General features: G+C 42.1%; 1 protein-coding gene across 1 annotated transcript in view; it reads right to left on the bottom strand.

The window, feature by feature from the left end:
- Positions 1 to 24,760, bottom strand: part of ITPR1 (inositol 1,4,5-trisphosphate receptor, type 1) — a gene marked incomplete at its 5' end in the record, with an annotated part of 156,071 nt that overhangs the window by 32,949 nt on the left and 98,362 nt on the right. Inside the window, 5 exons of the mRNA XM_008582677.1 lie at positions 923 to 1,118; positions 5,204 to 5,368; positions 9,457 to 9,632; positions 15,419 to 15,541; positions 22,908 to 23,100. Coding sequence (XP_008580899.1) covers positions 923 to 1,118; positions 5,204 to 5,368; positions 9,457 to 9,632; positions 15,419 to 15,541; positions 22,908 to 23,100 — 853 coding nt within the window. The remainder of the gene's footprint in view (positions 1 to 922; positions 1,119 to 5,203; positions 5,369 to 9,456; positions 9,633 to 15,418; positions 15,542 to 22,907; positions 23,101 to 24,760) is intronic.

Raw genomic sequence — 24,760 nt, 5'->3', positions numbered from 1 at the left:
AGCATTTCACTAAGTAGTGCCAACTATTTTAATTGATAGAAAAGAGCACATGAATATCACTCAAATGTATGATCATTTTTTTCATTCTCAAAATTATAAATCCGTTCTTGCTGTATACGAAAAATAACACAAACTCACTGTAAAACCTGCATATAATTTTTAAAAAGTCCATCACTCAAATGTATGATCATTTTTTTCATTCTCAAAATTATAAATCCGTTCTTGCTGTATATGAAAAATAACACAAACTCATTGTAAAACCTGCATATAATTTTTAAAAAGTCCCAGAGATAGCCACTGCTAGCAGTTTAGGGGTATATTAATCCATATTTTAAAAGACATGTATGGACTTTTTAACTTTTAAAAAATATACATGTGATTCTACCACAGTTACTTTGCCACTTTCCACTATATCATGTGGATATTTCCCCATTGATGTACCCTGCGTGCAGAACGCTCCACCCCATGGATATACAATAATCTGAGACATCCCCTTACATTTAGATTGCTTCCAATGTCACACTGAGTGAACACTCTCCCATATACAACTGTTTTTACATATGCAGTCAGCAGATTTTTTTTCTTTAAACCCCTAGAAGTAGATTTACTAAGTCAAGGGGACGTATATTCCTATGCTTTCAATATATGTGGCCAAATTGCTTTATGAAAAAGTTGTCCTAGTTTAAAATATGACTTTAGTAGATAAATTTAACATCGGATATGGTCACTTACCCTTTGTTTCCCATATATCACACTGCCCTTTGAATAAAGTGAGAACTAAGAATTTTAAGAATTCAAATTTCACACTATGTGTTAGGGAGACACAAAAGGGAGATATCTACACTGCTAAAGTTATTATTTTCTTTAGTTCAGTTATAATCAGGAAATATCCTTTTAACATTAAAAAAGATCCCAAACCCACCTGGAAGAGCTGTTTCATTGGGCAACCTATCTACTTCCAAGATAAAATCATCCTTGAAGAAAAGATAGCCCACTATTGAGAACAGGTAAACCAGAATCAAGGCCAGAACCGCTGTCAAGATGATGGACCGTCCATTGCGAGTGACACTTTTAATGACATTAAGCAGAGTCTCTTCTCTGTACACTAAATCAAAAAGCTTTAAAAACAAACAAAAAGATGATGTCAGGACAATTTGAAGAAGCCTCTATGTTAGATGTGCATCAATATCCCATAATGAAAACGTGGCAGGTCTGCCTCCTGACTCTGCTTTTAATTTGTTGCAAGATGTTGGTCGAGACATCTAATCTCTCTGGACCTCAGTTTCCTCATCTGTAAAAGAAGTGGACTGGACTAGCGGGTCTCTGAGTCCCTTCCCATTTAGAATTTTACATCTGAGGTCATTTTCTGTTCAATTAGCTTTTCTGCTTCCCTAACACCAATCTGTGTCCTGAGACTAGTTCTGTGAAGGGCACTGGGTAAATGAGGATACTTCACAGGAAGCAAGGAAGAGGCATTTAGTCAATACGAGAGTACAAAAGGCTAAGTACTGCTGTTATGTTGGTTAAATATTTTCCAGCAGCTCAACACAAAGCAGCAAGTAAGAGCAACTTCAGACATTAGCCTTGTCTTCTGTGGTAAGAAACGATACTTGTTTTCAGTAGTAGGCGCCATAGAGATTATGTAGCCCCCAAAATAACTGAAATGACAAGTGATTTTTTTTCTCTTCTCACTCATCTATAATTTCTGATTTTAAAATAAACATGTATTATTTACATAAAGGAAAAGCTTTCTTCTAATTAGAAAATTACACATGTTCAAAAGGGAAAGCTTGGAAACCAGAGAAAAGCACAAAGGGGAAAAAAAAAAAAACCCACTAGTAATTCCACTATCTACAGACATACACTCAACAAGTTATTTCCTCTTAGTCTTTCAAAAATGTAATTTATACATACACATTTTTACAAAAATATCATACCATAATACTGGCATATAGCCAGCCTCTTTCACCAAGCAATTATCAACATTCCCATGTCAAAAATGATCACCTAGCACAGGTTGCATGTCCTCTATCCAAAATGCTTGGGACCAGAAGTGATTCAGATTTTGGAATTTTTCGGATTTTGAAATGTTTGCAGAATACATACTGGTTGAGCATCCTAAATCTGAAAATCCAAAATACAAAAAGCTTCCATGAGCATTTCCTTTGAACTTCATGTCAGTGCTCAAAATATTTCAGAATTTGGAGGATTTCGGCCTTTCAGATTAGGGATGCTCAAACTCTATTTCACTGTAGAGAAAAAACAATTAACATAACCAGTATCTTTAAAAAAAAAAACAGTCAAGATTCTTTTCAATTATATATCATTATAAATAATGCTGTGATGAATACCTCTGTACATGTGTCTATACATACCTTTCTAGTTATTTCTTTTTGGTGAATTTCCAGATATGAAAATTTTGGGTCAAATGTTATCATAGAAACATGTTGCCTTATTGTCTTCCAGAAAGGCTATATCAGTTTACACTCACAAGTAGTAAAGAATGACACCCATTTTACCCCACTTTCACTAGTACTGGGTATGATCATTCTTCTTAATCTTTCCTAACATCACAAGTATAACACAAGATCATGGCGTTGTTTCAATTAGCCTGTCTGTTTAGCAGTAAGGAGCGACATTTTTCCACCACTGACCATCTGGATTTCTCCTTTTGTTAACTGCCTCCTTATGAACTTTGCACATTTTCATCTTTAGGTGTTAATATTTTTCTAAAGAGACAACTCTAATGCAGGCTCAAAACCAGGTCCAGCCAGTCTTTGGAAGGCCCAGCACTTCAATCAGGCCACCAGATCACCCTCCTTCCCTGTGGCCTGCTGACGTGGAGGCAGCTCTCACAACCCAGTAAGGTATGGGTTTCCGCTGCAGAGGTCTCTCTCCTTTTACAAGCAGCCCAATTTCTTTTGGTTGCAGGCTTTCCTTATTTGTGGAATAACTTGAACAGTTTCAGTATTTTGTCTGTGGTTCTCACCAGACACATTGAATACTGCTTTAGACACCAGAAGCAATATACCACTTGAGGCCACAGACAGGTCAAGGTCCAGATGGCTTAGAAACCCCCAGAAGCACACGTGAGAGGCAGCCAGTCACAATCTAGGTTGATCGTACTATGTTTTTCTAAAAGTAAACTGAGCTTAGGTAATGGCATCAGAAACTCAAGAGTTACTCTTTCCTTTCCGTGATAGGTCACAGATTTGAAAGCACACATGCAAACTACAATGTGAAAAACTGGTTTCCCTGAAGCAGGGACTTTTTCACATGCTCAGATGAAAGGCAGTGTAGACTTGGAAATCAACAGAGTTGAGTTGCTACCCTGCCTCTGCCACTTACTGACTGTGTGACTCTGGGCAAGTTACCTATCCTCACCCGCCTCAGTTTCCTTAGCTGTAACTTGAAGACATCTACCTCAAAGGTGACTGGAGTTGAGTTGCTACCCTGCCTCTGCCACTTACTGACTGTGTGACTCTGGGCAAGTTACCTAACCTCACCCGCCTCAGTTTCCTTAGCTGTAACTTGAAGACATCTACCTCAAAGGTGACTTTGAGAGATCGCAGGAGGAGAGCACACAGCAAGCACTGGATAAATGGTAGTAACTACCACTGTCTAGGCTGTGAGGCCTGGGAGGGAAGGGGCTGTGTTTGTCTCACCGTTATATCCCCTGCATCTAGCACTGGCACAGGCTGGCACTGCAGATGACTAAAGGAAGATTCAAGTAAATGGGAAAGGAAACAAAGCCAGCTGGAGACAGACTAGGAAAAGTCGCACTCTGCCAGGGAGAGACAGCATTGTATGAAGAGGAATCTCCTGTCCCTTGGGAGAGATCCTCAGTAAGGATAAGAGAGACCATTAACTGAATCCTGTCTGCCTTCCAAGGGAGGACAGGTATTTGTTGGATTGACAGAAATGGGTCTCCCTGACTTACAAATGGAACCCCATCCAGGGACATTATTGCATGAGACAAAAAGGCTCAGAAATAGACACAGGGCTCTAAAGATTTCTGATACAAAATGACCAAAATAGGCCACATAATGGCAATTGCAAGTATCTCCTGAGACCTCTTTACCTAAAACCTCAAAGTATAGCCAGACCTATTTTAAAATGATGGAAAATAATCCGTTCCCTTTAGCCTGCCAACATCCACCACTAATGCACTGGGCTAATCATGGCGATCTGAATGGTGACTTCTTTATGGTGTTTTGGATGGGAGAGAGAATATAGGATGACAATGGTAATAATAATAGCTAGCACTCATGTGGCAGTGCTATTCTGAGACCTGTGAGGGAGATACACTGTTCTCTTTCTGTAGCTGGGGACACTGAGGCACATAGTAGTTAAGTAACCAGCCCAGAAACCATATGGATAGCAATCTTTCCTTGTTCTGCTTTGTGCAAGTCCATTCCTCTTTCTAAGTCAACACTTAGGCCTTGAACATTTTTTATCCTCACAAACATTTTAATATTTCTAGTCTCTTCATGTTTTTGTTTGCAGAAAGGTCAACTTTATGCTGCTTGTCATTTTATGTAGGTACAAGGAAATGATTTCTTATCTGCAGCTCTATAGGTCTAGATTCCCTCTAACTACAGGAGAGTAAGCAGTTATTTGATCTGCAATTAAAAAACCTGCTCAGGAGGAAGGTGATGGATACAACTTATTTTATAGACCATCAAGACATTAATCCCTTGACTCATATTGGAACAAAATAACTTCTGCTGAAAAGGTCTCCTGGACCAAGAAATCTATTGAGCTCATTATTGTGAATGTTGGGGCTTTGAAAATAGCTCCTACTGTCATGGTCACTACATGTTTTTCATTGAGAAATGGATCCCATGAGGACTGTTAGATGATAGTCTCAAAAACACTCCCCTTTGTAAGTGCTGGCTGAGTCAAACAAATCACAGAAATCAAAGGTGCATGTAGAGGAAATATCTCCTGAGCTGGACTGGAGGCAGCTACCATTACTGAAAAGTAACCAATCTGGTGGCTGTGGTACATGGAGTGATTGTGCCCCTCCTGTTTCCTGTATAGCTTTCCTCTCAGGTCACCAAAGGCCGTGCAGAGTCAGGTGTCCACTTTGTTGGACCAGGCACACCAATCACCATTAAAAGGAAGGGTCTGCGATCAGAGAGAGGATAGGGAACACTGTCCTAGTTTTCCAGGGCAAAATATTTTGACACCAGGTACTCACCAGCAAACTGTAGAAGAATTCATGGACAAAGAGCCCCATGGCACAGATCAGCAGATATAACAGATGATACAGGAACTCTACATCCAGAACCATGGCACGGTATCCTCTTGTGAATGTTCCACAGTTGCCCACAAAGCTCATTAGAAAGATGATTTTATTACAGACCTGAGAACGGTGACAGGAACAGTCAGATGGCACCGACTATGCCAAACACTTGATGAGAGCTAAGGGAGATTCTCACGCAAATATGTTCTCAGTAACCGTGCCCAACAGAAGCTTCCTTTTGCACCAAGTGCCTATCAAACCCACCAAGAACCATTTTGAGGATCTAAGTCATTTCATTACTTTGCTTTTCAGGCATATTACAAATTACACGGTAGTCAAGTAACTTCATGTGCAACAGTAATCAAGTAGCATTTTGATATGGCAAAAACAAAATTAACACATACTGAGATTATGATTTTCAAAATGAGATATGAATCATTTCTAACATTCTTATATGAGTTAGTCAAACACAGAAGTCACCTCAATCCAAGAACCCTATGATCAGAATGATTAAAAGCATTTTCTGAATTTGTTACATTCTAGGCACTATATGGCTGCAATTTAATGAGAAGCAGGCAGTTCTTATCTTTCATGGCTCCTCAGTTCACAGGGAAACTGAGAATTTTCTTTGAAATAAAAATAGTAAGGGACTTCAGGATGATTTCTATTCCTCTGCCTTCTTTTCTGGGAACAACTTCTCATTTTCCTTTGGGGATCCATCCCATCCTGAGTTCCAGTCCTTGAGATCTGAATGGGGCTCAATCCTGGCCAGTCACAATGTTGTGTTCCCCTGGCTATGACAGTCGGTTCAGGGATAGGCACACGACCACATGGAGCCAATGATATCCACTGAGCTCTGCCCTGGGATTGCAGCAAAAGACAATTTTGTTCTTTCCCACTGACCTTGAACCCGAGATGGTGTAAGCTCTGGAGCTGCCATACCACCGACCCTGAGAGCAGCACCAGAACAGAGGACGAAGAACTAAAAGATGGGAAAGAGGAGTGGGCCCCCATGTCACCGTCTGAGCCCCTGTATTCAGCTAAGCTTGAAGTTAGGCTCTTGATTTCTCCTTTGCTTAGGCTAGCGTGGATTAGGTTTTCTGACACCTACAACTGACAGGGTCTAACTTATCTACTGTATAATAATACAAGAAGTCTTGAAAAAGCTCATGGAAGGATTCGTGTCATTGTTAATTTCCCCGAACCTTTTTAAGTATGCTCCTGTAAGTCTCACCTTTGATAGAAACGCCATGCCTCGAAGTCCCTTTCTAGCAACACGCTGATAGAAAAACACGAATCTGGAGAAGGCTGGGGAGAAAGCTTGTTGGCGGCACTTGGTAAAACCATCTTCTGCTACCCCACCCCCCTTGGCCACAGGTGCCGGGGAGATTCCGCCAGTTAATCTGGTAGGTCAGTGTAAGTGAGCTACTCGGCAATCAGATAAACAAGAAAACCAACACCCCCAGAGAAGTTCTGGCTTTCTCAGACAGGCTAAACATTCTCTCTGCCAGCTTTGTCCAACATGCCAAACTGTGCTAGTGCAGGCTCTTTCATAGGGTGGGGAAGCATCATCGACTCTGGATGATCCACGATGATGGAGTTTCGGGGAGGGGGAGTGGGAGGTGGGAACGGAAGACCACGCTCTGGTTGACAGGACCTCGGACACACCAGGCTCCTGCCATCTTAACAATACAGAAATCCACTTCACTTGAGTCTACTCTGCCCTTGTCGTCTCCGATGCTTCGCCAGCACATATCCCCTATTCGTGGGTGTAGCCTGCGGCCCCCACTTCCTACCGACTCTGCCTCATCAGTCTCAGGTCTGGCTCCCAGCCCCACCTCTCCACAGAAGCGGCTCGCGTGAAGTCTCCCGGGGATTCTGCCAGGGCACACCCAGCAGTCCTCCCCTGTGTGCTCTTGGCATCCATCCCGGCTCCTGGCAGCAGGAGCAGGCTCACCCCATCCTTCTCACCACTCTCCCAGTGCCGGGATTCCATGACACTGCCCTGTCCTCCTCCGGCTCACAGATCACCAACATCCCTTCTCTGTCTCTGTCCACAGCTGCTCCTCCTGCTCCCACATGCTCCATGTGGCTCTTTTTTTTTTTTTTTTTTTTAATTCTCTCTAAATAATTAGCTATTGTGACTGTTTGGGCTCCCCCCCCCCGCTCAGCTTGTGTTGTTATAAATGGTACTTAATTGTCTAATTTGAGTCTGTCCCCCAACTGATCTATGTTGAAGAAGAGATGATCGTGAAATGATTAAAGTCCAGAGAAAAAAGAACTACACAGTCCATAGAAGATGACTTCTGAAATACTGAGTTTTTTCTATGTATATTTCTTTTGTATTCCCTTCATAAACAGCTTTCTCTAGATACGGGTGATACCTACATTCTTCTCCCCAACAACTGACATCTCTTTGTCATTCTGGTCATGCATTTCCAAATGCTAAAGCTAACATTATTAGCATGTCCTGTCACCTCAAGCCCCACAAGTCAACAATTGAAGTGTATGTTCCCTCTGACAACTAGATCTTTGCAGGACCTCATTTTAGTTGGCTGCATTCTTCTCCCAGTCAGTGACTGAAGAGCTGGAGTTACATCAACCTCCTTTATCACTCAATCAAGACAGTAACACATTCTTTGCCTGAAGAAAAGGGCCCAGACCATGTTGCTCCCAGGTGTAAGGCTCTGACTCTGTGCCTGCTACAGGTAATCTTTCCTTCCATCTCTGACATCTGTGCCTTCTTCTTCCTTCTACGCTACGACCAAGACTCAGGCTTGTCACACCTCATCAAAAGCACGGCTAGAGCCCCTTAATGGTCTCCCTGCCTCCCGTCCTGTACACTTGAATCCACATAACACACCACTAGTGAGTGGATAGTTTTCAAGAATACTTCTTTGTACACATCATTTCTTAGCTCAAAAACACTTCAGGCACTTCCCCACTACTGGGAACAGAGTTTCCCAAAACATACTCTATACAACACTAATCCTGAGTGATATTTGATTAAAGTCTCTGGGAAATCCTGCACTAAAAAAAGCCTTTGATTTTGTTTAATCCAGCATTTCCCATATTGATTTGACCATGGAACCTTTTTTCACCTAATATTTATCAACTTGGGACATGCCTTGGAAATGCTGACCTGGAGGATGAAATCTAATTGCTTTATCCTAAAATTCAGAGTCCCAGGTGACTTGTACAGGATCGGTTACCACCATATCACTACATAACCAAAAATGAGGTAAAACTCAACTCTTTATCATCTCTTGCTAATATCCTGGGCTTTCCCACTACTCTACTTTGGTGTACGGGGCCTATAAAAAATGAAATGCTCTTCTCAATTCCTGATTTCTGGCTAGATCCTTTTGCTCTTTAAGATATAACTTCAACCTCCTCCCTAAACTTAACAGCTTGGCATGGTCTCTTCTCCTCTAAGGTCCTTGCTGCCTTTGCTATTTGAATATTCACTTTGGAACATTTACTGTTGCACTGAATTACTATATTAACCGTATTTTGCAATATCTCTTCCATTTTTGTACAGGGACCTCAGCTTCCTTACAAGATTAGGGCAGAAACCTCTGGAAGATTTTTTTAGATCACCACAGTGCCTCACATGTCCAAATTTTCTCCTTCCTTTTGCCGGGAAACCTTTCCAATTTATGGTTTTATATCAGCTGTATCTGCTTCCTAAGAATTTTCCTATAGACACAGTTGGCTTCTATCCTTCAACTGTAGTGAAACAGCATTTACAAATGTCACCATTAACTTTTAAATAACTGTCCCTGACTCTCTTCTTACCTCTCACCTGCCCCACCTCTGATTAAAGAGTCCCTTTTAGCTGCCCCTCTTTTCTATGTGGCCCTCGCCAGAAGTGGATGCTGTGACTTATTGGCCAAAATCTCCTGTCCCAACAAACCTTTGACCAGATTGGCAAAACTAACTTAAATCTCAACTGCTATCACTCTTCCTGCCTAATTCCTGAGAGGGATGTTCTCCAGAAATGAGACTGTCCAAGCCCAAATGATACATTAAGAGGCTCACCAGGGAGATGTCCACCTGCAGCAATCTTTTGCTCCTGCTATTTTAACAGCTGATCAAAACAGTATTTTTCTGGACAGAAAGCAAAGGCCAAGATTCTAGGGACCAGAATGGAAGGCTTCCTATTAACCCACAAACCAAAAAGTGGCCCTGTAGATATTCATACTTACATTGAAGGCACCCAGAAGAAATAACGTAGGTTGTAACCCAACTGAAAATATCAATCGGAGTATTGTGGAAGCAATTAAGGCCCGGATGCCATGGGGCTTGGGGAGAGCAATGACGATGGCCAGGGAGATGAGCATGGCGGTCCACAGCAGTCCTGACCAGTGTGGCTCTAATGTTCCTGGAATGACAAACGGGGCTCTTGTGAGTCAGTGCTTTCACTGAGTGTAGGGACAGACCAAAACAAGTTTAAATGACATGTTTTTCCAATCACCTCTCTGGGCTCATGTGTCCCAACTCTCACCTCAAATTCTCTGCCCTGGACATAACCAGTCCCATCAGTGCTTTCTGATCTCAATCCCTCATGCATGCTCCTTCTGCCTGGGAAACTCTCCTCTTCCTGAAATTCATCTTAAGTCATAGCTTAGATTCTGCCTCTTCTGGGAAATCTTCTGACAAACACATACCAGGTGTTCTCTCCTCCACGTCCTCTGCACCTTTCGGTATAATAGTATCCTACAGGCTACTATTTTCTAATGATCAGTTTACTTGTATCTCTCTCTCTGTCTCTCTCTCTCTCTCACCAGACTCTAAATTCCTTGAGTGAAGTACCTGGCGCCTCACAGGCACCCACCAATGCTTGTTCAATAAATAAAACTCACACGTGTGTCACGCTTCACTCTTAGGGAAGGTGAACTGGAAGCCCAAAGTTAATTTCTATTAGAAGTATGCAAAGGAAAATCACCTGCCTGGATCAGATTTCTTCAAGGGAAGGAGGAAGGCAACTTCTGTATCATGAGCATCACCCTACGACTGGATTATCCCTGCAGTCGGAGAGTTTATACCAGTTTTTGTCATCTCTTGCTACTGCAAGTTCTATTTAGAGTGTCCCATGAGATGGCTTGGTTATGTAACATGAGCCAACATGGCTAAAAATACAGCTCTGTAAAACACTCATTTTAAAAAAAAAAATCCCTGTTTCAAATGCTGTCACATTTTAGAGTCCTTCAGATGTAAACAAGCAGCACTACATGATTAAGGCCACTTATATAAAGGAGTCTCACTTCCTCAGAACTGCTGGTTGTAGCAGCACCCAGGAAGAGACCAGCTTTGCAGGTTACGACTCTTCCACGAGCTGCTGACTGCCCTGGTGCATTTAGTCCATGCCAGCTGAGATGCATTTGCTTTCTGAAAACTGTTCCCCCAAACCCAGCCAGTTAGCCCTTCCCTTTTGATTAGAAAAGCTGATTAGAAATGGGCACAAAGAGGCAGAGCTTTTCAGAAATTCACGAGGTGGATATCAGGGCATCTGAGTCACTTTGTGCCCATTTAACAATTGATAGACATCCTATTAAGCCATTTACATGGACTGTCATTTATTTAACCATCTCGACCACCCTATGAGGTTTGTACCGTTATCTCCATTTTACTCTAAAGGAAACTGAGTCTCAGGTTACATATCTTGCCCCAGGGGGACACAGCAGATGGCTGGAGACTATATGCCTCTGAAGTCCACAGTCCTTAACCACCATTTAAAAAATCCACCCATTTTAAGTGTACAATTTGGTAAATTCTGGCAGTTTATATAGTTGTGTAACCACCACATGTAACTGTCACCAAAATCAAGATACAGAACATTTTTTATCACCCTAAAAAGTTTTCCTGTGCCCCTTTGGGGTTGATGCCTTTCCCTGTGCCTGCCTACCCTGGCCTACCACTGATCTGCTTTGTCACTATAGTTTTGTATCTTCTAAAATTTCATAAAAATGGAAAAAACAGTCATATTAGTCTTTTATGTTTGACTTCTTTCACTGAACAAGTTTATAAGATTCACCCAGGTTATTGTATCAATATTTTGTTGCTTTTATTGCTAAGTAGCTAGCACTCTGCAGCATTGAGTTACCACAATTTATTTATCTGCTCAACAATTAAAGAGCATTTGGGTTCTTTCCAGTTTGGAGCTATTACGAATAAGGCTAATAAAAAGTACAAATCTTGGGGCAGACATATGTTTTCATTTCTTTTGGACAAATATATGGAAGTAGATTGCTGGATCCTAAGTATGTGTTTAACTTTATAAGACACTACCACACTGTTTTCTAAAGTGACTGTACCATTTTGCCTACCTACCAGCAGTATATGAGAGTTCCACTTGCTCCACATTATCACCAGTACTTGGTACTGTCAGTCTTTTTAATTTTAGCCATTCTAATAGGTTTCTAGGGGTACTTAATTGTGGTTTTAATTTGCATTTCCCCAACAACTAGTGATGCTGAACATCTTTCCATGTGCTTACTGGCTGTATGTATACCTTCTTTTGTAAAGTGTCCGATGAAATATTTGCCCATTGTTTTACTTGGGTTGCATTTCTATTATTGAGTTGTGTTACATTTTCTGAATATAAGCCTTTTACCAGATATATGTTTTGTAAATATTTTCTCCCAGTCAGATATATGTACTTTAATGTTTGTACTTTAAATATTTCTAGTAGCTATACTTGTAACAGCTCCAAACTGGAAAGAACCCAAAGGTTCATTAATTGTTGAATGGATAAATTGTGGTATATCCATATATCAGATAGATGTTTTGTAAATTCTTTCTTTCATTTTCTTAAGTGCTTAATCACCATTTTAAACTGACACTTAAGATCTTAGTATAATAAATGTAACCAGTACAATGTGTGTTCCTAAATCCTAAAGAGGCCAATGTTCATACCTGCTGTCTCCCCACCATAAAATAGTATTACAAAACACTGCTAGGTTCCAAAAATCCAACTCTAGAAAGACATCTTTGAGAAAGGTGAAGAAATCTGAATTTAGACAGATTATTATAGAATTTGCTGTTACTTTTGTTAGATATGATAATGGCATAGTGATAATAGTTAGAGATGCACACTGAAATATTTATGAACAAAAACAAGATGTTTAGGCTTCTTTAAAATGTTTCAGAAAATACAGTAGGGGAATAGATGAAATGATTGGCAAAATGTTAATTGTTAAAGCTGGACTGATAGGTACATTATACTATATATAGTTCATTATACTGCTCTTTTTATTTGTGTATATATTTGAAATCCTCAATAACAAAAATGTTTAAAAAGTAGTACTATATTTGCTTTAATCATCATAGCATGCTCAAAAATTTAGTAGGAAGTCTGAAGCTGCCCAAGTTGCATGCTTTAGAAAGACTATGTGATTCATCTGTTATGAAAGAAGGAAGGGGAAAATGCTACTTATGAAAAGGAGCTTTTAAGGGCACCAGTGTTCTTGGCAACTGCAAACGTTGTAAGCCACAGAACCACATTAGCACACACAACAAGGCCATTACAAACATTTGAGAGGGACATCTTGGAAATCTTGTTTTTAGGATGCAACAAATCTTAACAAATATTGATCTCAAAGAAGTATTTTCAGATCAACAAACCAAATCTTGTTTCTTGGCAGGGTTAATACAACACTCCTCTTGAAGATGGTTAGCAGTAAGTATAGAAAATGCCCTCAACACACCTTATAAAAGGGAAAAAAAAAATCCCTCTGAAAGTGAATTGATGTGTTTGAGACAATTTCAGTGACTATATAACAGAAAGGGCTTCCATAGGTCAGATCAACCTCCCTCCCCTCCCAGGAGATTTAAGTATGCTTTCAGTTTAGTCTATCAGCATGAAGTTCTAAAGCCCTTGATTCCAAAACAGGAAGCCTCGACTCCTACAGATCAGCTAGAATTGATGTCACATTCAGAAAACACCATTTTGGAGTTGAAATGGCCCTTAGCAATCATCTCCTCTAGTGGGTCTCAAACTTTTGATGGGCAAGAATTAGGATGCTCCAGAGATCCTGACTAGGTTGGCAATGATTTTTTCCTAAATGCTACAGGAATTTCTGAAGCCATATCAAAGTTTCACAACCACTGTCTGGATTTAAGCATTTTTTTTTTTTGTCTTTTTTCGTGTCCAGCAATGGACCGCAACCCTCAGTGTCGCGCCCGTACCGGACCAGGACCGGCAACGGGATCGCAACCCTCGGTGCTGCGCCCGCCCCTCGCTCAGCCAGTGAGCGGGAACCGGTCTGTATGTGGGATCCGAACCCTCGGCGGGAGCGCCACCGCGCTCCCAAGCGGCACACTGTAGCAGTGCGCCACTGGGCTGGCCCTAAGCATCTTTTAATACAGAGGATAACAGGACTAACTGAAGCAGCTTTCCCAGAGTCACACAGCAAATGAGCAGCAGCAGAGTCAGGCCTAGATAGTAATTGTCTGGACTTCTTACGTCTAGGAATTCTACTACCGGATGAAGCTTATCACTGAAGAGAGGAGGGGGGTTGTCAACTCACTGTCCCCAGGCAGTGGCCTGAACACTGCCACAAATGACCAGTGAAGAAAATGGTCAAGGTGAATAATAAAAATTTGAAATGTTTTCAAAGAAATGGAGAATAAATGAAAACACATCCAAAGTAATGGTTGAATAATCTGCTATGATGAGCATGACAACCTCTCTGAGGTGAAAGGAGACCTGGGCCTGTGTCACAGCCAGCTGAGCTCTTTGGTGACCCCTTCATGGCTCACATGTCTGCTGACTGGCAGTTTGGTTAAGGGGGACAACCCCTCAGAGAACACCTTGCAGCCCTGTGTTCCTGTCAAATCTTTTCAGACATAGGCACACGTCTCCTGACATGGGAGTTAGAAGAAAAATCCCCCTGAACTCGTGTTTAGGTCATGCTTTTGAGGGAAAAAAAAAATCATTCAAATAGTTCTTTCAATGCAACTTAAGACCAAATAGAAAAGCTAATTCCTCAAATGGGTAAGTTAGATATAAAAGCATTACATAATATGTCATACTTTGAAATTGATCCTTAGCTTTACTTTTATTTCATATACATGAGCTGTTTGAGTTGGTGTCTGCATTATTAAGATAAAGAGCTGAGCCTGAAACTTACTCCTGCACTGTTTTGTGTTTTACTTTATCCATTATGTTTCACACAAGGTACTTCCTGGCAGGTTGTTACCTACACATGAAGGTACTTCAAAAAGTTTATGGAAAAATAGAATTAAATCTTTCCATGAACTTTTTGAAGTACTCTCATATGTGATGTAATCTGCCAAAAAGCTCTGATGAAAAATTTAGCTGAAAAGTAGACCTCCCAAGAGACTGTAGTGGGTGTCAGAACAAGGGCCGTAGATGTATAATGGAAGAAGAGCTTTTAATGCCTGCCACCTGAACCCCACAGTTTGAATGCCTCTAGAACGCCATTAACCCATTGAGGGACCCTAAACAGAAAATGTCCCTCCTGAATGGTCTGCCTTTTTTCAACAAAATGTGTACAGTGCTCATACGGACGACTGGAAGGATGAAGTGCTTGCACAGACTGCACTGGAAGGTGATAGTGGATGGGGGAAATCCATAAAGAACATGGACATTTTGTTTTACTATGTGAATAATGGCATGCAGCTTTTAATAGACTAAACATTCAAGATGCAAAGTCTGCACTTATTCAAGTCCTGTCTCCCTTCTGACCTGTGGCAAAATACAAAAATTCCAGAGATTTCTTACAAATTTTTCAGTATGAAATCCATTGCAGAAGTATGGTGTGGGAAAACATATACTGGACTGAGCATCAAAACAGCTATGTTTTAGAGTTAGCTTTACCACTAACTAGCTGTGCGACTTTGGCTAAATCTCTCAACTTCTCTGAGACAGTTTCCCAATATATAATAACGAGGGAGCTAAGATGATTTCTCACAGGTTTAATAGTGTATAGCTTCTCTTTCTTTTCTGATTAAAAAAAAAAACTTAGATACAAAGTTAGATTTAAAACTAAATCTGTGGTGAAAGCTACAATTGAATCTTGTGTGAAAATGGATGACTGGGATCCTAAATATTGCACCAGTATTTCCAGGAACCTTATTTCAGATGCAGGTCATAGCCTTTCCTGCTGCAGCTAGCAGTTTCCTTGAAATTAAAGATATGGTTACCTCCTCGGACTCCTTTAAATGGGTAGAAAAATGCCACCAGCAGGTTCATCAGGACGGCCAGGTTAAATGAAATGCTGCTCCAGAAGGACATGTTGCGGGCACACCAGTACAAAACGGGCTGGGCTGTAGAAACAAGGTCAAAACCACATGAGGTTAGACCGCTGGGAATTTGACATGGCCCTTCCTCCTGTTCCGCCCCCACAAGTCCACTTTTGTTTCCAGTTTTTACCACAGCAGTAAAAATGATCATTTGTGTTGAAGTTGACACATAATGACATTGGACTGGTTGATTTCTGTGTGGAGTACTTACTGGAAAAGAAGATGTACTGGGAGACAAGGAAGAAGAGAAGAGAAAAAGAAAAGTTGGAACATCTAAAAACCCTGCATGCCACAGTCAACACTGTCAGTTACGGAATCTGGGATTCATGCATTGAGTCCTTGGTTACCCCCAGGCTCCAGGGCCTGAAGAGATGCCCAGAGAGACCCAGGAGTTCAATCAACTTTGTAGGAGTGTGGGGACCTGAGGTAGGGGAAGGGGGAAGAGATGGTATTCAGAGCTAGCCAGCTAGGCTCATACTAGGACTGGTACCATTTCCACATTCCCCCTTTGCACAAAATATCCCACTAACTTGCTGGTGCCTAAAAGCAAGACAATGACCCCTTTTCTGACACCCAGTCATTTGCCATTTCCTGAGTCTGATGATCGCTCTTGGGTATGGAGCACTGGATGTGTGAGCTGCTGACCAGGTGGTCAGCAGCAGAGTTCCCATTTCCAAAGGCTACAGAAGGGAAAGGATGTGGTACCAAAGCCATCACAAAGGAGCAGGAGACACTTTCGCTATTGCTGCCATCTCAATCCACTGCTACCTACAGGTGATACCACGCTGGCCGGGCATTCTCAGTCATAGAACGACAAACCTGTGGCTATACTTTGGTGCAATGGTGCTTCCTTCTCCCTGAACTCTTTTTCAGTGGTACCTTATACTTAGGTGCCTTATGCTCAAAAATAAATGTGGTAGGAATAATTTCAGTGTCCATGCCAGAGGCAAAGTTTCCAAAAGATAGTCTCATTCAATGTTATCTCCCTCCAGAGAGAAGCATGGAATATGTGAAAATGGATCTCTATTGTGTATTTCTTGTTCCCAATGAAGTCATCATTTAACTTTAGGACAGCAGCCAGTGACAAATCCAACGGCCCTATAATGATGCTTACAGCAGCAGCCAAGCTTGGAAGCTTCCATCCAAAATAAAGTTACGATACAATTAAACAGAGCCCTGGGTGATTTAATAATTGCTTGAATCATGTTTGCACTCGGTAACAGGCGATGTTTCCAAACTGTAGAGATTTAGAGCTATGAGCAATCTTCTAGTTTAAAATCCCACATTTCATAAATGAGGGAAACTGAGGCCCAGCAAAGGGCAGAAGCTGTGAGAATCGTGTCACCCAGGTTAGTGATTCTCTGGGGTTAGCAACAGGGATAAAGATAAGTGGCTCGTGCCCTCATTCAACAGAGGAGTGGACCAGGACCCAGTCAAGTGCTAGGTACAATTTAACTTTTTAGTAAGTTCATTGCTGAAGCAAATTTAAAATGAGAAATCATCTGCTCTGGAAACAGCTATTGGTGTTTCTTCTGGAACTGAACCCTTTTTGTAGTCTGAATATGAAAACTCCAGAAGAGGCAGAAGAGATGAACAGCAAAGAGCTGATCAATGCTGAAGCTGAGAGATGTGGCATGGGAATTTATAATATTCTTCCCACACTAGTGTATGTATAAAAAGCTCATAGTAAGGGAGGGGGGAGGAACTGGCAAACCTCAGTGATGGTCTATTTGAGCCAACATTCTCTTTAGAGGGAACTCTCTGTATGAAATGTGAGAGTGTCTACCGCAGAGTACTTCAATACAGTTGTAATAAATGGTCTTCGACTATGGCATATAGTTCACAATTAAATCTTTTTTTTTATAAGGTTAGTATTCTACTTAAGTTATAGTGTCATTTTGAATCTAAACAAACATTTAGTCCTTCAAATCAACTGGGTATTTATCCAGGTGCAAGAAGATACTTAGAGACCAACCTTGACTCCAGTGTCTTTTATTTCCTGTGGCATATGGAACTATGTCCCTGTATCTACCTTTCCAGACCCTTCTCCCATTTCCCATTCTCCATACACTCGGCCTTTGCATCCCAGTCTAGTGGTGGTTCCTTGAACACACCCTGTCCTCTCCAGCCTCTGTGTGCTCGGTGATACTGCGAAATGTATATTGGTCTTCATCCCTGTTTCCTGGCACAAAAAGAATTCCAAAAATCCTTGGAATCTTCTAAGTGATGTGTCTTTTTTTATGTTAATGAGTTGACTGAAGGATGGCAGCCCCTAGGTAGCTTCAGGGTGGGGGCTGGTCACTTGGAAAGACCAAGGCAGGATTAGAAGGTTGGGACTTTCAGCCCCACCCCCAACCTGGGTGGGGAGTGTGGCTAGGGCTGAAGGTTAAGTTTGCCAATAGCCCATGATTTAATCAGTCATGCTTCTATAATGAAACCTGCTTAAAAACCCAAAAGGGCTGGGTCCAGAGAGCTTCTGGATAGCTGAACATGTGGACGTTCTGGAGGGTGGCACACCCAGGTAGGGCACGAAGCTCTGCACCCCTTCTCCCATACCTCGCCCTGTGTGTCTCTTCATTGTATCCTTTGTAACATCCTAAACAACAAAACTTATGTAAATATAAGGAAGTGTTTCCCTGAGTTCTGTGAGCCATACTAGCAAATTAACTGAGCCGAACCAGAGGAGGGTGTTGTGGGAACCCTGATTTATAGCCAGTCAGTCAGAAGTACAGGTATAACAACCTGGGGCTTGCAATTGGTATCTGAAGTGGGGGTGGGGGTGCTGTCTTGGGGACTGACTCTCAACCTGTGGGATCTGAGGCTATTTCCAGGTACAGGGTGTACGAACTGAACTGAATTACAGGACACCCAGCTGGTGTCCACTGTAGAACTGACAGCCTGCTTGGTATGTGGGGAAAACTCCTCACACATTTGGTCACAAAAGTCTTCTGTGCTGATTATTGAGTGAGAGTACAAGAAAAACTGAGTTTGTTTTTTCCTATGTATTATCAGAACTCGCTTTGTGGTGATTTAAAAATATGTTCAATTCTTTGATACTCCTCCCCTTCAGGAGGTAAAGCTTAGTTCCACATTTGGTCACAAAAGTCTTCTGTGCTGATTATTGAGTGAGAGTACAAGAAAAACTGAGTGTGTTTTTTCCTATGTATTATCAGAACTCGTTTTGTGGTGATTTAAAAATATGTTCAATTCTTTGATACTCCTCCCCTTCAGGAGGTAAAGCTTAGTTCCCCTTCCTTTTGGGTGTGGGCTGGACTGAGCGACTTGCTTCTACTGAACAGAACGCAGTGGAACTGTGGGTGCACGACTTCCGAGACTGGGTCATAAAAGGCACAGCATCTCCCTCCTTCCTCTCTCTTGAATCCATCGTGTGCTCTGAGGAAACGAACTGCTGTTTATGAAGACACTCAGCAGAACTATGGAGAGGTCCAGGTGGAGAGGAACTGAGGCCTCCTGCCAACACCCATGTGAGAGAGCTGAGAAGTGGATCCTTCAGGTCCAGCCCAGCCTTCAGAGGACAGTAGCCCTGGAAGACGTCTTGGCTGCAACCTAATGAAAGACCCTGGGCCAGAACTACCCAGCTAAACCACTCCCAAACTCCCAATCCCAAGAAACTGGGCAAAAACCAAATATTTATTGTTTTAAGCCACTAAATTTTATGGTAATTTGTTACATAGTGATAGAAAGCAACTAACATACCTTCTGTAGGAGGCAAAATAATGTCCCCTCCCCAAGATGTCCCCATCCTAGTCCTTGGAACCTGTGTTATCTTATATGGTGAAAGAGACTTTGCAAGTGTGATTAAGTTAAGGCTCTTGATGGAGAGATTATCCTGCACTATCTAGGTGGGAGCAGTGTAATCCCAAGGAAGTGTCCTTATTATTGAAAGACGGAGGCAGAGAAGAGTCAGAGTCAGAAAAGAACACATGACAATAGAAGCAGGCCTCGGAGAGATGCAATTGCTGACTCTGAAGATGCCAAAAGCAAAGGAATGCAGGCAGCCTCTCAAAGCCGGAAAAGGCTAGAGCCTCCAGAAGGAACACAGCCTTGCTAATGCATTGAGTTTAGCCTGCTGAGAACCTTTTCAGACTTCTGACCTCAGAACTGCAAGATAACACATTTTTGTAGTAAGCTTCAAAGTCTGTGGCAATTTGTCACAGCAGCAATAGGAAGCTAACACATCTACACTTCCCCCAATCTCTCAAACTGTGTCTATCCAAGTCCTATCTACCCTTGTAGATGTTATTCAGATCCCACCTTTTCTCTGAAGCCTTCCTTTCCCACACTTCCACGATGTGCCATTGCTTGATTATAGCCCTGGTCATAATTGGCTTGGTATTACAGCCTTAAAAATATGCCTGTGCTGTCTGCCCCTCTCAGATACTAAGTTCCCACAGGAAGGAGTCATAGCTCACACACTGCTGAATTCCCCACTGTACTTTGTAGCATGTCTTCTACTTACTAGGGGCTAAAAGTTGGCTGGATCAATAATACACCTGCTACATCATAGCAAAAAGATGGAGTACCATGATCCTGGACAGGCAGAGCAATTTAAATAACTACAACCCAGTGCATTTCTTGGTAATACGCTTTCCTAGTTTTTTGTTTGTTTTAAAGGAACTGGGCCTTGCTGGATGACTTTCACTCTATATACATATAAACAAATTTTTATTTATTAAAAGAATTTACAAGCTCTTTTCCGATGAGCATGATAACCATGAGGGAAAACCTCAAGCAAGAATGTGTCAGCATATGCAACTCTGCCTTGATTTCCTCTTTCACTGTCTTCTAGTTTTTTCCAAGGCCAGTTTCACTTCACCAGCACTAGGATCTTCAGAAGGTGTCAGAGAGGGATGGTCGAGAGAGGGTGTGAATGCACAGAAGGCTCTGTGTGTGTGTGTGTGTGTGTGTGCGCATGAGCACACTGCATAAGTAAAACACGGAAGAGCGTTCTGGAGAAGAGAGCAATTGGGTCTTTTAATACTTGCAGAAGAAAACACTAAGCAACACAAAGACCTCACTTTGTGTCTCAGTCCTAGCTACAGATTATTCAAAGCACAGGTGATCCTCTGTGCAACATTCAGGCAAAGTAAAGCAGCTACATGTATAAGCCAGAAAAATCTTTTCTTTAGACTTAGAAGAAGAATAAGTACGTAGAGGGGAAAAATGCATTTCATTTTAACTGCACTTCTAATGAGTATATTTCTCCCCTCCCTAAATATGGAAATCATGTTTAATTCCATTAGAAGAAGAATAAGTACGTAGAGGGGAAAAATGCATTTCATTTTAACTGCACTTCTAATGTGTATATTTCTCCCCTCCCTAAATATGGAAATCATGTTTAATTCCATTATTATTTTCGATTTCTCTCTCACCAGCAGATAGCTTTGAAGCCAATTAAAAGTTTTCAGTTGACAACTATAGTTGTGTTTAAGCTTCATTGAAACAAATACTATTTTTCAAAAAAAGACTGAAATAAGAGAAAGTACTAGCTACAAGGCAATATAAATCTTAAAATAATAATGAGATGGCCATTCTGGGAAAAATAAATCAGGTTGTCTTAATGCCCTATTTTATAGGTAAGGGTCTAGGAGCAGTTAAGTCATTTGCCTGGGACCACAGAGCCAGTGGGTGGCAGAGTAGAATGAACTCAGATCCCCCACTCCCTGGGGCTGAGTTCCTTCTACCAACCCAGGCTGCAGTCAACATCCCAGAAAGAGCAATGAGGAGATTCCTCACACCTCACCAGAAAAGGTAAAAACCTTTTTATGGGTTCATAAGCCTTTTGGAGAGCCTATAAATTACATACATTATATATATATGTGATTTGATAACACAATTCTGAGAAAATAAATGTATCTGACCAGTATCAGCAGACACATACCCCGATAAGGTTAAAATTACACGTTATTAACTATTGTGGAGGTTTGTATACATGAATTCATGATTATCCCCTAAAACTAGAATTATGGAATATGCAGTAAAAGACAAAAAGCAACAAAGAAGAAGTTGTTCCCTATATAACATAAGAGCTGAAAATATGCATATGAAATGGTTGGGTCTATGTCTACTTTTTGGCGGGGAAGTTAATCTTTTTTCTCTTACTGCCCGAGCACGGTGCTATGTAAAAGTTTCAGTGTTCCTGATATTACTTGGGCTGGGAGAGTCTTAGAGGACTCCACAGTAGCCATGTGGACACACTAATAGTGGGCAGAATCACACCCTAAGTCTTCTGAGGTCCATACCAAGGAGGACAGGCTTACTGACCTGCTAGTTCCCTTGGCTCCTTGGTCGGACACCAGACATGTTGCTGGGTGAGAGATGGGTTTGGCCCAGCAAGACATTTTATGATGTTTTAAAGTGCTAGACAATGAGGTGGCCCTTAGAGATGAGCAAGAACAGAGTGGGGGGAGGTGGCGGTGGCTAACCTGCCTGCACAACCCTCTGCCTTGAGCCAAATCTAGGCATGCAGGCGGCAGGAAGAGAAGTGGAAAAGAAAAGATCCACAGCAAGGGAGGCTGGTCTGTTCTTGCTCAGACTGGCAGGGATCAGGGAGAGGACAAAAGCTCCCAGAAACTGAGCTTCAACATAGCCTCACCCTCACCCCAACCCGCCCTACAGAAAGAGCCTAAAGTTCGCTACTGTAGCAGGAATCTGGGGTTTCAAATAAAAAGCCTGGCTCCTGACTAACAGATAGAAATGGAGCACCATCCTTTTTAAGTTGGTCACAACAGTTGGTGCCAAGCGTACTGTTGGTACTGAAGGATCCCATTAAAACCCTAATGAAAACCAAGAGCGGAGAAGCCCTCTGGGGAAGCCCTATAAATGTGTTTTAGATGAGTAATTTCAACCCGACTGGCTGGGCTTCTCAATGGGACTCACTAGTAAGCAACGATGCATCTTATGTGGCAAATGATTCTGCTGCCTTTAAAATGATTTCCAGTCTAAAACCCAAGCTACTCTATAAAAGAGAAAATACCAGAGTCTCTGGAGCAGGTGTGCTTGTAAATGAGCCATCACACTGTGAATTTCCCGCTTAAGTGAACCGTCCTGTGAGCTCAAGGGCCTGGCCTTTTCTCCCCTCCTTTTTTCTACATCGAGATACCAAAAAAAGGGCATTCACAGAGTCTTCCATAGAGCTCCCCAGTCAAATCAAGTCAGATGCTGCATGAAGGAAGCCTTTTTGGGGGAGCTGCCACACTTAGGCTGGGGCCCCTTCATCAGCCACAGAAGTGTCTATGACCTGCCGGTTATCAGAGGTGGAAGGTATCATACATTGCACCAGCCTGGCTCCTGCTCGGAGATAAACACGCCATCGAGCCCAGCCCCAGAGCCAAAGCTCCCTGTGGTGTCCCGGAAGTACATGACCCACCTCGCAGTTTCTTCTGCCAGTTCATTTCATTGAAGAGGTCTTCGGACCGCAGGAAGAAATCGTTGATCTTGCTGCCTTGCTCGTCCCTCTCTGTAGTGTAATATATTCGTAGTTTTGACTCCTTGGTTAGGAATTCACATATGCTGGGCACAGGGAAGACGATCTGTTCCATTGTTCTATCTAATCTGACAATCTAGGGTGAAAAACGGAGATTAAACACTCATCTTCAAAACGTTCTACTGAGACTACTTGCTATTGGTGGTGGACTCAGTGTCCAAGATCGGGTACAGTATGATCTTCTCTGATTTTATAACCCCAGACTAGGCTCTCTGTCTTTTAGAGTTACATAAAAAAGAGTTTTGGTAAGCCTGTAAGAGTATTTTTCCAACCTCCCATCCATTAATTTTAATGTGACCAACTTTTATCTGGAATACTTTACACTGTGTTTTGTGTACGTTTTCAGATGAGGCTGGTATTATCCAATAGAACTTTCTGTAATGTTGGAATAGTTCTGTATCTGTCCTGTCATATATCACTAGTCACATGTGACCACTGAGCACTAGCACATGGGGCTAATGCAACTGAGGGACAGAGTATTTAATTTTTTTTCATTTTTATATAAATAGCCTCACATGGCTAATGGCTATCATATCAGATGGTGCAGTGCTAGGCAATGGTACAACATCACATCTAAGAACCATTCTCAAATAGAAAAATTGGGTTATTTTCCCTAGAGAGAAACTTTAAAGAGAGATCTTTGGTTTATATCCAGTTGCAATGAGCTCCTACCTCATACTGGTCACAGCGTCTAAAACGTACAACACATGAACCAATGTGCCCATTTGACTTTGGGAGAGCACTCACTGTTCTTTAAACTATCTTTGTTGGGCCCCAGGGGTGGGCACCTTACAGGTTTTCCTCCATGCCCTTCCTGGACTGGCTCAATCCCCAGGGAGGAGGTAGTCTCGTCTGTATTGTTCAAATTCTAGGACACTCTATTGAGTCACAGTCCTGGGGGGTAGAGATTTCAAAGGGCCTACAGGCTGCAGTACAATAGAGGCATGGCCTCTCTTTATTCTTCCTCCCAGAGGCTGGAGAAGTCAGGCGAGAGTTGGGGCCAACTCACTTTACAAGAACAGTTGGTTCTTACTCTCCCAACACCTGTGTTCCCTGATGCAGCAAGACAGGTGACTCAGGTCAAGTTGCAGCGGGAAACTCTCTCAGAGGTGAGACAGGTTCCCATAGCCCTGGCTCCATACAATCTGAAGGATGTGGTCTTCAGACCAGCAGTTCCCAAATCTAGCTGGAGTTCAGGTTTCAGGAAGCATAGTTATCATACTGATTCTGGTCCATAATCTAACCTCACTTAACTAGAGTTGTGATGTGGGGATTAATGACTACAACCTGCATATGAACTAGCTTCCCAGATGACCTTGCTGTACACACAGGCTCGGGATCAACTATGCAGTCACCTGCTACCAAGAGACTGCCTGCTTCACACAGTCAAGAGGGCTCCAGGTCAGTCCTTCCTTCCACTGAAGGACTATGATCAGAGATGTGCAGCTGGGTTCAGGAGGGGAAGGAATAGACGAGGAGGCCTTGTGGCAAGAATTGAGTTCCAGACCCCAGGGCTATCCAGAGTAACTCACCAGGGTGAAGACACTGGGATCTGCAAAGAAAGCCCCAGGTAGTAACAAAGTGTTCCCTGGCTTTGCACAGTTTACTCCCTAGGGAAACTTGAAGAGATAGATGGCTGGCCACAGGCAGGACTTGAGAGCTAGGGACATCATGACTGGCTATTTCTCTCTACCATTTAAGATCTATCCACACCTCTTTCTCAGTAGACTCTTTAG

This window comes from Galeopterus variegatus, unplaced genomic scaffold, assembly GCF_000696425.1.
Source record: "Galeopterus variegatus unplaced genomic scaffold, G_variegatus-3.0.2 Scaffold2692, whole genome shotgun sequence".
Lineage (NCBI taxonomy): Eukaryota > Metazoa > Chordata > Mammalia > Dermoptera > Cynocephalidae > Galeopterus > Galeopterus variegatus.
This window is presented reverse-complemented; position numbering and strand designations above follow the sequence as displayed.